This window comes from Macrosteles quadrilineatus, unplaced genomic scaffold, assembly GCF_028750875.1.
Source record: "Macrosteles quadrilineatus isolate MER2022 unplaced genomic scaffold, UCM_ALF_1.0 Scaffold_2__2_contigs__length_208266976, whole genome shotgun sequence".
Classification (NCBI taxonomy): Eukaryota; Metazoa; Arthropoda; class Insecta; order Hemiptera; family Cicadellidae; genus Macrosteles; species Macrosteles quadrilineatus.
Genome location: NW_026542595.1, coordinates 106,110,130 through 106,124,316, shown reverse-complemented (window position 1 = coordinate 106,124,316; position 14,187 = coordinate 106,110,130). Strand labels below are relative to the sequence as shown.

At 33.3% G+C, this 14,187-nt stretch overlaps 1 protein-coding gene across 3 annotated transcripts in view; it reads right to left on the bottom strand.

Moving 5' to 3' along the window:
* Positions 1–14,187, bottom strand: part of LOC128985739 (protein kinase C and casein kinase substrate in neurons protein 1) — a 104,208-nt gene that overhangs the window by 13,022 nt on the left and 76,999 nt on the right. For 2 of the 3 annotated variants that reach the window (XM_054405564.1, XM_054405566.1), the window contains exons 3-4: positions 6,640–6,788; positions 4,808–5,002 (exon numbers count right to left, since the gene is read on the bottom strand). In XM_054405564.1, the coding sequence (XP_054261539.1) occupies positions 4,808–5,002; positions 6,640–6,788 (344 nt within the window). The remainder of the gene's footprint in view (positions 1–4,807; positions 5,003–6,639; positions 6,789–14,187) is intronic. The other variant, XM_054405565.1, reaches the window with a different exon arrangement.

Here is a 14,187-nt window from a genome sequence, read left to right as displayed (position 1 = left end):
TGAAACACGTAAGCGAGATGATGTTAAAAAGTGCAAAAGTAATTAAAACCATTATTTTACAACAGTGTAACATCAATACACTTTCAGTTTTTTAATCGTAAATTTCTGTTGTCACTTAATTAATATACAGAAACATACCATGATATTGTTTAGATGTACACTATTTTATTTCTGTTAATAATTATTAATTTTTCTAAGTCTAGCAATTTAAAGAACTTTCTGCTTACTATCGATTCACCATCACATTTCAGTCTACTAGGGTGACAGTTAATAGAGTTGAAAATAGTCCATAATTTCTACTAAAATAGGTTTATCAAATCATTTGGCAGTAAAAGTTGTTTTTACTAAGTCGAGCAAGTCACACCTTGAAGTCATGATGTAAGTTATTTAGGTGTTGTAACACTGATAAGAGAAATATCTTGAGATAACAATTATTACTAATTGATAAGACGACATGACTTGGAGACAATGATTTCATTGTGGCCTACTTTCTATTGTTGAAGGACTTGTGAAATTCTGCTTCGAAATTAGAGTAATTATAAATATACAACTCTCTCTATTTATATTTATTTTAAAATTGTAATAGATATAAAAAGTATTATAAATGTAGAGCAAAAGTGCTTTAGTGTAATTTGCTTTAAAAGAAATTATATCAGTGCCCTTGAAAAACAATTTGTGACTTTTCGATGATATTGATATGAACAATTTATCGGTATTATGCATAGATTATCCTTTTTTTCTTAATTTTTTTTAGTAATTAAGAAAAAAAGCTATTTTGTACTGGGTTGAGATAGGGATCTCTGGTTTTTGCTGACATTCTTTTTAACTGGTGACCTTTAAAATGAGGTGTTACTTGATGGGGATTTACATTTAACATCCAGAAAAAATAGGGATACTAACAAAAGTGTACTTTTGTGCTACATAGAGGTGTGCAGAGTTTGGTTTTCCTGAGGGTTTTTCCCAACCCTGTACAAAATTGTGTTTTTCTGACATAAATTTTGTCTCTTTCTTATGTAACCTACAACGACATTGTTATAGTATCATGACTATCATGATTCTACAATCAATAGAATATAAATAAATTCCTCCTTTTAAAATAATATATGTTAATTTCAATGTATAATCTAGTTAGTAAATAAAAATCAAACCAAATTGATAGGAAGACAAGCATAAACTACTAATTATCTACTGTTCATCATTACCTACAATTAAAATTCACTACACAAACACAATTAACTAAGCAAATATATCGCAACAAACAAAAGCAAAACAAGGAATTGACAACGCTCACCTTTTTACTTAAGGAGCAAGAATAAGATTTCGAGGAACTTTTGGGCAGGAGAGGGGTGGGACTGCTTACACCCTGAAACTTTTCTGGATGTAAAAAAAAGAATATGACATGAAAAATAAAAAAATTTCTGAACCAAGGTAAAACCAAGAAAGATTTTAAATAATTAAATAGGCTGGTGTAGAGTATATTAAAACAACTCAGTGTTATATTTTAGTTTTAAATATGTTTTAAACTACTTCTTTAACAACAACTGAACATTGAGCTTTTTTTTACAGAAAAAAAAGAAAATTATACTAATAACGAGTAATTCTCAGAAAATTAATTAAAAAAACTAAAATAGAATCTCATTAACTTACTTTTGATAAAAAGTAAAGGTGACATTATCATTCATAAAGAGAGAAATGTGGAATGACTCTAGTTAATTAAGAGTTTTAATTACTTAAACATGAAAGACTGCTTTCTTTTGAATGATGATGCAAACTCAAGTTAATTTCAGAATTTCAGTTTATGGTAGGATTACACTTATACTACCAAAACTGCCTTAAGGGTGGTGAATATTTATATTTTGGACCAACCTGTAATTGTATTATTTTTAATGACTATTATTAATAATAACTAGCTAATATCCGTGTTTTGCAACAGAGAGCATGCTGAAAAGAAAATTTGTGTGTAAATCTGTTGTGTAAAATAGTTAGCCTATACATTTGCATCTGTTTTCAAAAAATAAATTCAATTTGACTACTTAGTGTAAAAACATACAGACAGCGTAGCGTAGCGCAGCGCATGTTTTAAATCAAACCCGTGCATTGAAATGAGGTATGACATACTAGTAGCGTATTTCGGCGTAGCGTAGCGCAGCGCAGCGCAGCGTACGACCGAGGAACAAACTATTTTGTTTTTCTCAGAGCGTATTGGAGCGCATTCGACTGCAGACACGCTTAATAGCCCAGTCAATCTAGGTTTTTACCCGGAAATGAGAGATATAAAGCTAATTTTTCCACATATGTCCGTTATGGTATGTAAAATCACACCCTAAAAGTCCCCGCCCGTCCCCTAAGTGCTTCCCCTGTTTTACCGAAATTAAGGGGGGGAGGGGCGCGACTTTTTAAGACGTGTCCGTGAACGTGATAACTTGAGTAATTTTGGTCCGATTTTGATTAAATTTGGCTTGAAGGTGTGAGATGGGACAATCTTGAATGAGTTGGCAAACCAGCATGATCGGACCATGGGAACGGGTGTTTATGGGGGTTGTATGGGGTAAAAATTTAATTTTCTCATTTTTGACCCTCAAAAAACAAACATTTCTAATTCATCTCCAAACCATTTTAAAAAGGTTAAATAATCAAATTTTATAGTATATTAAAGTGTTTTTGTAAGGTTATTGGTTACAAAGAAAATTCAAAAAGTTATAAATTTAAAATTCCCATGTTATTCTTAAAGAGAATGAGAATAAGTTAGCTGTTGTAGTTTACTTGTTTACGGATATATTTTCATCAAACTTGGCAAATCAACTTAATTTATACTAAGCTATTGATATTTTACTAAAAACCTACTTCGTTGCCCTCCCTGTAGCAGCAAACCTAGGTACTTGTTTGGCATAATGTTATTTAAATAGATTTAATTAAAAATCTAATCGGTCAAATGGAAATTTGCTTAGTCTGCAGGTTTGCTGAGGTGGGGGTATTTTCATACAAAGTTGCACCATCCTAAATTTTCTTTATCAATGGTTTTCGTCAAAACATTACTTATTTTTTTACTTAAAAAGTATATTTAAGCTGGTAATAGTATGAATAAAAGTAGATAAAGTCAATACTAGTCTCTTTTCTGCACCAATTGGTCTCCTCCCAATCTTGGCTTCTCTCAATCATCCTTCACCAAACTAAATATGTAATCGAACGTTGTAGTCGACCTTCTTGTGTAATTCTTAAACCGAGACTCGTGTTTCCTAAGGATTAGAAATAAGATGTATTCACCATGTTTGTCCCTGCCTTTACAAACTTTGTGCACCCCGACACTTCTACTGATCAAAAACTGCTACCTTAAGGTATATTCAACAAAACTTATACGAGTCGTCTTTGAAAGAGCCATCCTCTATACTGACTGATGTACCTTTAAGACCGTCTACAACCTATAATGCGCTACGCTACGCTGCGCTCTCTGTGTGTATTGGACAAAGCTGCGCTCGGCTACGCTACGCTGCGCTGCGCTACGTTGCGCTACGCTACGCTGTCTGTATGTTTCTACACTTAGTTAGATAATTTTTTTTCTAAGTTAGGCTAACTTAGAAGGCTACATAATACGAGTATGATGAGGCGCTCATGCACATATGAAAATACTGTTCCCATATGATGATTTAATTTGTAAACGATACGCTTAAATGTTTATATAGTTAAAACACTTACCCACATTTTGTTTTATCAATAGGGGGAAAAAATCATACGTCATAGGACACTGTAGAGAAGCAAAAACAAAAAGTTAGTTTATATACATTTCCCAAAAATTTGACATGTTTTTAACAGGCCTCTACCTGCAGTTCATTGTGTAAATATCACACAAAGCAAAAATAATGCAATAGTTATTACCTTTGGTTGGAAGAGCAAGTCCTATTACTGATCAGGACACAAATTTTATCTATGTAAAATCATACATGAGCAAAATACTATACGTAACCATAGGCAAATAGAATTGAATATAGATCGACAGCAGTGCTGCGGTTAACATAAGTTCTGGCGTCCACCGCAAGGAGTGCCGTGTAGTTAACACACACGTGCTACGTAACTACACGGCAGTCCTTGCGGTGCTAACCGCAGCACTGCTGTCGATCTATATTTCTATTTGTCTATGACATAGGCCTAACTGTTCTTTTAGCTTGTTCCATATACGCTAACCATTGTCTAAAAAAACAAAGAGATATTTAATTGATTTTAGAATGAACAGTAATAGCTGATTTTTGTAGTCTCCTTGGTTTAATTAAAACAGTGTTGTAAGAAAACAAAACCACTCGCTTCACAAAATGTAAAAAAAGCAAGTAGGATGTGCAAGTTATGCATGCAATAATGCCGCAACCTCTAGGCCAAGCCTAAAGTGATGTTAAAAATTATTCCGGGCTAGAACCTAGTGCCCAAAGATGTGATGGTGGGACATAATTTTTAGCACACATAAGAAACAAAAAATTAGTCTGTATACGTAGGATTTTAGAACTGCTTTTGAAATAAAAACTAACCTCAAATGAATAAATCATTCCATCACAGTATTAATAGCAAGTATCAAAGAGCTATTTGAGAAAAAATGGCAAAAAGTTGACTCTGTAAAGAACAGGGAAATATATACAGGATAAAAAGGTATTTTTCTTTGTATAAGGAAGGATAAAACGGGATTTTCTCGACCAGGTAAGGACGATTTTGGTCTTGCGGATACACTGAACACAGTAAAACAAAGACTTTCAAAAAGCAACAAAGCGTAAAAAAAATATAAGGAACACACAAACACATAGAGTATATAGTGTTTGGTACGTGCCTGTACCTGGTCCATGGAAAAGGAGCTGTCTCCTGTGGCGTTCCGCTCCTGATTGGACGCAGACTTCTCCTGTTTACAGGCCGTGTGGTAGTCAGACTTGGCCTTGTTCACTTTCTGTAGCAGCTTCGCCCACGGTTTCTGCGCCTTCTTGAACGCATCCTCCATCTCTTTGCGTTCTTTGATTTGTATCATTGACTGAAACAAGAAAATTGAGTGATGAAGATGAATTGATGTTTTTAAATTCTTATACAGTTAAGGATAAACACAACAACGCTTATTAGAAGTGTGTACAGTTTTATAAATTTTGGGTTAGAGAGAAGATAAAAAAATAAAAACTGAGAGAATAAATTTAATTTATGTTTAGTTTACGTCGTATCAAATTAAAATCAGCGTAACTAAAAACATACACACATATTATAACATTTATTGTATAGGTACTGGCTCGTTTGAAGAAATAGCTTTTTGTGTATCAAGAGCGTGAAGTACGTCATTGCCGCTCGAGAACTGTAGATGGCCGCAAAAAGCTTTAGCTGAGTGTCGCCACACATTTTAGAGCGGCAATGACTGTTTGAGTTCATAATAAACAAACACCAGATTTTTCCTACCACCATAATTAACCTATAAATTACACACAGATTAACTTTTTAGATGTTTGTAAAATGTCATTTAGGTTATGTTTGCTTTTTCAAGGTTATGTTATTTGCTTACCGGTTGTTAAATAAGGTTCCCGATCCGTGGCTTTGATTGGTCTAGAAACGTCTACTGGGAAATCAGCTGATTAGCAAGCGGCAATGAGATACTTCGCATACTGTTTACAGGTATAGCAATGGGATCATTTCTATGCAGTAGTAGGATAACTTATTTTCCCGTTTTGAGGTTAGTTTCCAATGTTGAACACTAATAATATGTAGTAATAAGTATATGTAAGTTTATAAATTTGTTTTTTAACTCTGTTACTAATTTGACAACGTTCATTGGAAAATATGAAGAATGTTTTTTATTCGGTGCAACAATGACATAAAGTTTAATTGAAAGTAGCTGATGAGTTGCTTTAAGGATTTTTGACATTAAGGTATGTAAACCACTAATATACGAGGGTAATTATTTAAGCAAGGGCTGTTTTAGTGTATGGCTCCGTAGTTAGGCTCCTCACTGCATACAGGCTTTATTTTTTTAAAGAATGACACCGTTTGCAGCTTTGTAGCTGTCGTGTTTGCTTCGCTGTGTGTTTTAAAATTTTTTTAAATTATTGAATCTCCCGATATTTGCGAGATAAGGTCAGTACGTTTTTTACCACAAGGAACATATCTGATGCTGACATTCATCGCCAAATAACTGAAGGTTAGGGCCCTAGTAGTGAGGTAGTGCAGAAATGGGCAAGGGAGTTTAAAAATGGCCGTGAAAATGTTCATTTCGGAACATATTGTGTTTTTGGTAAGTACACGAAAAGGTTTTCATTGCTATTTTTACACTCCATACCTATTTCTGCACTTTACCCTCACTCATTGCATTAGGACGAAAAACTTAATCATCTGACGATGGTGTTGGCATTGCATATGTTTCTTGAAAAAAACCTTATCTCGCTTTCGGCAAAAGATTCAATAGTTTTAAAATTTTTAAAAACACACAGCGAAGCTTATACATCAGCTACAGAATTGCAAATGGTGTAATTCTGTTCACAAATGATGCCAGTAAGCGGCGGAGAGCCTTGTTGCGGTATAGACGCAGACTACTGAGCTATACGCAAAAATTGCCCGTATTTAAAAAACAATCTTTGTAACCCTCAGCCTTTGGAAATTTGATAACTAAATTCTTTTAGCTAATCCACTTACCTTGTGGTATGTATCTTTCTGCCAGGTCTTGACCTGTTGTATCGCGTCGTTGACCAAGTTGTCTTTAACTTTGAGGTGAAGTTCACATAGTCTGTCTGCCTCTACCAACACACCTTTCCAAGCAGCTTCCGTCGTACCATACTCAGGCCCTACACAGAGTTACAAATCAGCACTTGGTCAAAATCTGCAATTATGCTTGGCCATTTGTGTGATGAAATGTATGAATTTAACTATTTAGTAAACTTTATTTTTAAATGACTAAGGACAAAAATAGGATGTTAAATTGTCTAAGGCTGTTAATGGCTGTTAAGACAAACTCCTCCTTCAAAGCACAAACCCAGATTACGCTTCTGAAAGAAAAACCGTAATGTCCACTACTGTACAGAGCCTGCTTTAGGCAAACAATGACAAAAACAATAAAAATAACAAGAGAAAATGCTTTCAATAAATAAATATATATTTGGCTCCCAAGGCTTCTAAATGAAAAGTTATGATGGTCCCACACAATGGCAACACCAATAGTCAACTTCCCAATAAAATGATTTACCCCAAAAATTACACCTAATAAACAAAACATCTAAAATAAAAATAATTACAAACAATTTTGTTTAAAGTACAATAATTACACCCCTTTATCTTCAGTTTATATTGAAATTCCAATATAACTATTTAACACAAGCTTTTTACACATTCTTAAAAGCAATCAACCTCAATTTCAAACCCTGTGTTTAAACATTTTAAAAGCATGTACATGCTTTCAAATGCAACTCGACTCTGAAAAACACTTGTGAATGTTTTAAATGCATGGTGAAACCAAACTGCATTTTGCAGGACTCATTCATTCATGCTTTGTGTCAAACAAACATGAATAGTGTTTGAGTTTAACTTTACAGTCTTGTTTGGTCTAACCACCACCATACCACATTGGGACAATAAAACATGGTTGAGGGTTCACTTTAAAAATATTTGACTTTGACCTGTTTTCGTCAGTTGTTTTCCAACCAAATTCATGAATTTATAACAACCTGAAAATTTTGACTCATTAACCTACATCGCTAGAAATTATACAATATTGTGAAAGAAGAAACTGTCTCTTCTATTGTGTGTTTGTTTTTAATGAAAGAAAAGTTACTCTACACATAGGGTGGGTAATTTACCTTTACATATTTTAAAATTACTTTAGAAATAAATTAAAGATTGATTTGTATTCATTGCAAACAAAAACTACAATGGATAATAATCAGGTGTGGGTGTGTAACTGATTTCTACAGTAATCTTGAAGAACCATATTATTTTCTTCCACCTGTTCACCCCATTTCAAAACACAGAATCTTTTAGCAAAAATTATCTACAGCACAAAAAATAAAATAAAAATAAAGCACCCTAATTTAGAGAAGCCTAATTAATTATTATCAAAGTAAAAAAAAATGTCCTTCCACCAATGTAAAATATTTAATCACAAATTTATCAACACAAAGAAATGTGTCAGGCCGCATAGTCAGAAAAAATTGCGCGATCAGAGACAACACAATCGATAAGAAAGAGTAGACAGCCAACTTTCCGAGGAGAGTTTGCCTGATCAATGATTCAGGAGGGTTACGGAGGTCACTTTCCATCAGCGGCTGTCTGCGACAGGCTTTCTACCTGACTGAGGCGATGCAACGATGCAACTGCACCTGTGCATTACTACTGACTAACTAGCAGACTATGTAATTTTATAAGGTTTGGCAATGTTAAGAGTCCTTGTAAGCTAGCGGCTATCTTTGATTATTTCAAACAGCTGCTGAAGAGTTGTTTATCATGAAAAATATTTTTTTAACACCAAAGTGATTAAAATTTAAACATCTAGGACACTGAGATTTGTGAAATTTTCTTTTTAGTTTTGAATTGTTTTCTCAAATGGGAGTCCATGGAAGCTAACAGCCATCTTGGATTTGCCCGCCATAAGAGCAGTGTTATTAATTTCAAACAACTGCTGAGGAGTTATTTACCATCTTGAAATATTTTTTTCAAACACAAGAGTAATTTAAATATCTAGTGCAAGTACTGTAAAATTAGAAATTTTCATTGCAGTTGTTTGAATTGTTTTATGAGTTAGAATGTCTAGGCTCCAAGGACTTTCAAAAGTGATGAGACATTTACAATTGTATTTAGCAGTAGAAAGTTTTGAAAATTTGACTTAGGTTGTTTATGCTTGTTCTTTCATTGATTCTAGCCCAATTTTTTCACATTACTTTAGGCTGGGTCTAGAGGAGGTTGCAGCAGTATCACTTAGAATCCATTGGTGAATGGCCTGATTTGAACCCGGAACTTTGAGGTAATAATTATGACTGTATACCAGGTTGATCGAATCAACCCTTCAAACCTTCAACCAATCGCATCGCAAATATAAACTCAATAAATGATTCAATCACTTAGCGTCTTTTAAACTTTTTAGTTTTAATGACAAATACAAATCATGTGCTATGTATTATAGGACAATATAAACTGATTTAAACTGACATAGGAGCCTTTTCAGTTGTGCCTAAGTTTGTCAACTTCATGCTTTTACTGACACAAATTTTATGATTTTTCCAATCCATTGTACATGTTACAATGTACGAAAAACCCATGAAATTGAAAAAATATTAGCCTATACTATAAACCGACCATACTACAATATAAAGTATCCTGAATGTCTTCACATACTGCAGTAAAATGAACAGTTACTGCCTGCCTCAGTCTTCTGTACCATAAAAGATTACATCATATGGCCTGGTCACACTCTTCCCTGGCTGCATAAATCAAACTATCTTCACAATTTTAGTACACTTTGACCTTTAGCAAATGCTCACACTTAACAGCCCCATAAAATTACCACTCAATAAAGGTAATATGGGGCAATCATGAAGCGAAACAATTAGGTATTTGACAATATAAAATCAAAAAGCTTCTATTGGTACAAACAATTTGGGAAGCATATTCAACAGAAAATATCAAAGTTGTTTTTAATCAGTGACTTGTCTTTTCTTACAAGTAATTTTCAAAAATGCACTTTGCTGCAGATAACTCAACCAAAGATATTGTAAATGTAATTCTTAGAATATCCAATAGAAATTTGTCAACATTGCATCAACTTTGATCAAACCATTTCCAGTCTACTCTAGTGTCTCATTGACAAATCACACTGTCTAGTCTAAATTGCTTGTGAAGCACTATTTTCTATATAGCATTTGTGCAAGATGGGCATGTATATCCAAAATTGGTATTTTTCACTGCAATATTTTAATCCTCTTCATAGGTGCTTGCCATTTGAGAATTAGAGGATTTAAAAAACCAGAAGAGAAGTAGTTGATGATAATCGTACGAGGGAGAGTAGAGTAATTATATCATGGTTTGGATATGTGGGAAGAATGTGAAGAGGAAATTCCAAGGAATGGAGTAGATGGTGATACAGGGCAAAGGTGCAGAAGAATGTGGCTGGATAAGATGAAAAGGGACGAGGAGAAGAGAATTGTGTGATGGAAGATGGTTGAGGAAAATTAACTTTGAAGGAATAGGGGAAGATTGAAAGAGCTAGTCAACTAGTCAATACCTAAGAATTGAAGAAAATATTGTCGGAATTTAGTCTTCGGGACAAGACCGATTGAACTGACAGAAATACTGGCCGACTTTTCGGATGCTTTTACAAATCGTTCTTCAGGAAAAGCTACCATTAAATTGAAGAACTGCAGAACAATAAAGAATTCAATTCTTCTTCATTTTAGTTGTGCCTTGAAAATGAAACAATGTGAAGCATCAAAAACCTCAGCAAGTATTTTTGCAAGGCGGGTTTACCTCAGACCAAAACTTAACAGTATCTTTCACTGGAAGCCTGCCTTTTCTAGTTGAAGAAGGATATGTATATACAGGGTGGTAAAAAAGTCCCTGGACAGTTAAATATTTTAAAAAATGATGCAGATAGAGCTACAATACTTGGTACAAAGTTACAGGGCATAAAACTCTATTTTAACACATATTCAGTGATCCAATAACTCTTCAGGGGGACGGCCCACAAGGAGTCGGAAGAAAATCTTAAATGTAAGCATAGGGCAATATGCACATCAAATTAAAGGTCTTTTTTAGTAGAATACAATGCCGCAAACCGCACTTCAAAAGGTTGATCCTGCGCAAAATGACAGTTGTTTAAAGATTCATTTAATTTACATTGCTATTATACGCTTACTCCTCAGGGGGCAGGAATCGGAAGAAAATTGTTAACGTAAGCATAGGTCGATATGCACATCAAATTAAAGGTCTTCACTAGTAGATTTCGATGCCGTAAATTCAAGCTCAAAACAATGCCTGAGTAAAAAATGGCAGTCGTTCAAAGATTCAAAATGGCGGATTCAAGAAATCTTTGAACATCTGCCATTTTGCGCAGGATCAACCTTTTGAAGTGCGGTTTGCGGCATTGTATTCTACTAAAAAAGACCTTTAATTTGATGTGCATATTGCCCTATGCTTACATTTAAGATTTTCTTCCGACTCCTTGTGGGCCGTCCCCCTGAAGAGTTATTGGATCACTGAATATGTGTTAAAATAGAGTTTTATGCCCTGTAACTTTGTACCAAGTATTGTAGCTCTATCTGCATCATTTTTTAAAATATTTAACTGTCCAGGGACTTTTTTACCACCCTGTATGTGTAGGATATGTGTCTATGTAACCAAAAAAGCTTGGATTACAAATCATTCAACAGGCCTATACACAGCTTTTGAGGGAGATCATTTAATGATCCTGATAGGAATATGGGGAAAGGATTTTGTGAAAAGTGCAAAATCATATGCAGCCCCTGCACCAATGTTTGACCTAGCTAACCGTCTTTTGCTGGAAACATAGCACAATCAGAAACCAAATAACTCACTATCAGAAATCTGACAAGGTAGGCAATGTTCTTCAGGACCTGTCAAACAATACGATTGAAAAAACTCAAAGAGCACTGTAAAATTGAAATAAGTATTGCAATAGATGGAAAGATTTGCAAATTCTGATATAAGTTTACTCCTTAAAAGTTCTAACTGTTTTCAAACTGAAAAATGCAACAAGTAAAGTACAAAGTTAATAATATATTCTATCGCAATTAGTATTTTGACAAAGCACATCCAAAAGTCAAACCGTCCAAATTCTACAATGCATTTGAAAAACAAGTTTTATTTTAAAAACATGCATTTAAAAAAAACTATCGCATTAGAAAGTTAAAAGTTTTACTAAGTAAGTACCAATTAAATGAGACATTAAAAACAAGCCCCTATGATAAAAATCATTGCTAATATCAGAATTACAACAAATTAGATTTTTTTTTAAGGCAATAATCCATAACAAATACTTCCGAATGATTTATCATGGTAATAGGTCAATTTTAAGATATATTTTGTTGAGTATGTGTATATTTTGTTTACCTAAGTTTTTTTTTATTTCTTGTTATTTTATCAAAAGAAATCAAGTTTAACCACTCAAAGGATCTTTATTGTTGACAAAAATTTGAATCACTTTAATATGCACAAGGTAATTTAACCTTATACTGTACATATTAGCGATGAGTAAAGCACACACTAATTTAGTCTACATCAGCGTGTTCATGTGTAACGAGACATAAATCGCTCACTACAACAGATTTATGATTTTATAATAGAATAACAAGTTTACTTGCAGTATCCACAGTCAGTGTTTTTAGAGTGACAAATTAATTGCAAAATACTTAGAGTTTATTCACTGTGTCAAATATATTAAAAATTTTAGGTTCCAAAACGGTAAAAAGCAGACATTGCAAAGTCAACTTTAGGAGTATGCAAAAAGTTCAGTAGCGTTTGGCAGCAGTTTTTAACTTATTCATAGCCAAAAGTTGTCTTGTTCAGAAGCAATTTTTGTAGTCTACGATTTTGATTACGCTTACTGTTAGTTTGTCTCCATTAACACAATGTACTAACAATGTCTCAAGGTCATACTGAAGTAGTCATTGTTATAAAAACCCACTTGGCTAATTATAATGGCTTTAAAAATAACCTCTTTGAAGTTGTGATTTATTTATTTCACCTTGCATCTAGTTTATTTATATATAACAAATTTTGATTAGATAAATATGTAAATAAATATTTTAATTTATAAATGCCTTTTTTTGGACAAACAATTAAAAGTTTTAAACTGGCTTTAGTAAAAAGTAATTTTTATAATACTTTAAATCAAATATTTAATTTGAAATTTGAAAATGAAAACTATGCAGTTAAGTAAAATAACATATTCAATAACAAAATAATATAGACGAGCATCTGTAAAAATATTACTAAATTATTTAAAACTGATTTTTAGTCCCCAAAATCTGATTAAAAAGAGTTTTATATGTAAAAAAAAACTCTACAAAACAGTATTTCTCAAACACAAAGAGTAACATTTTGAAAATCCCACAATATTAAAATTTTTCACAAAATGTCGACAAAATTTAGGTTTCAACAATAAAAAAATTTAAAAAAACTAGTGAAATGGAATGTATTTTTTTTAAGCATAGCAATTATAGCTTAGCACTAATAAAATACTATAGATTTAATTCGTTCAAATAATTAAAAATAATACAATCATGCCTCAAGAGTCAAACACTTAAAAATGCATCATGCTGGATTTGTTAGAAAATGAAGGATGAAATATAGATGAATGAACTGAATGCGTGTTGATTGGATGAAATTCAATTTCTGCTGATGAATGATTTACATGCCAATTCAACTTCGCTATGTTATTACAGGCATAAAATATCCAATACTCACAAGATTCTGCGATTATGGGCAAAAATTAAACAATCAAAAAATTAGATACCCTGTCACATTGTTTAACTTGATTTATCTAGTTCTAGTTATCCAAAAACTAGTTCACAACATTAAGTAAGAGAATTTGTTATAAATTTAGTTTGATTTTAAAACAATTTAAAGACAATTTTTTTAAAGTTGTTCTTGTGTCAGAGTTTTATACTATAATGAAAAGTTTTAATAATGAAAAGTTTCCTTAGCTGCTCAAAAGTTAATGTTACTAGACTATGAAAATTTGAATGTTAAAAATTAAAATCACATTTGACAGTTAAAGTTTTTAGTTGTGTTGTGGCAAAAATTCATTTTTCTGATTAAAATGCTCGTGAATTTTGAAAAGAAAAAAACTTAGGCCCGCCGCACATTGGAGCAAGGCGAGGTGCAGGCTAGGTGCAGGCGAGGTGCAGGCGAGGCGCGGCTATTCTGTAATACACATGTTTAAATGGAGCACCGCACATTGAGCAGAGGCTGCGCGCAGCCTCCGCGCAGAACAGCTGCAGCCTCTGTCAGGCCTCCGTGGCGTTGTAGTTGGAATACAGTTTTCCTGCACCTCGCTCGCGCCAGTGTTGGGTTTCAAGTGTTTTGTGAGTGAATGATATAGAAACGGAGCATTAATTCAGATGGCTATATGTTTTTGAGCTTTGCATTCCTTTCCACTAATGCCCCTTTTAATCAAGTTATGGATATCATTAAACTGTTATTTGTTCACACGAAAATATTCTCTAAAAGACCGGTCTG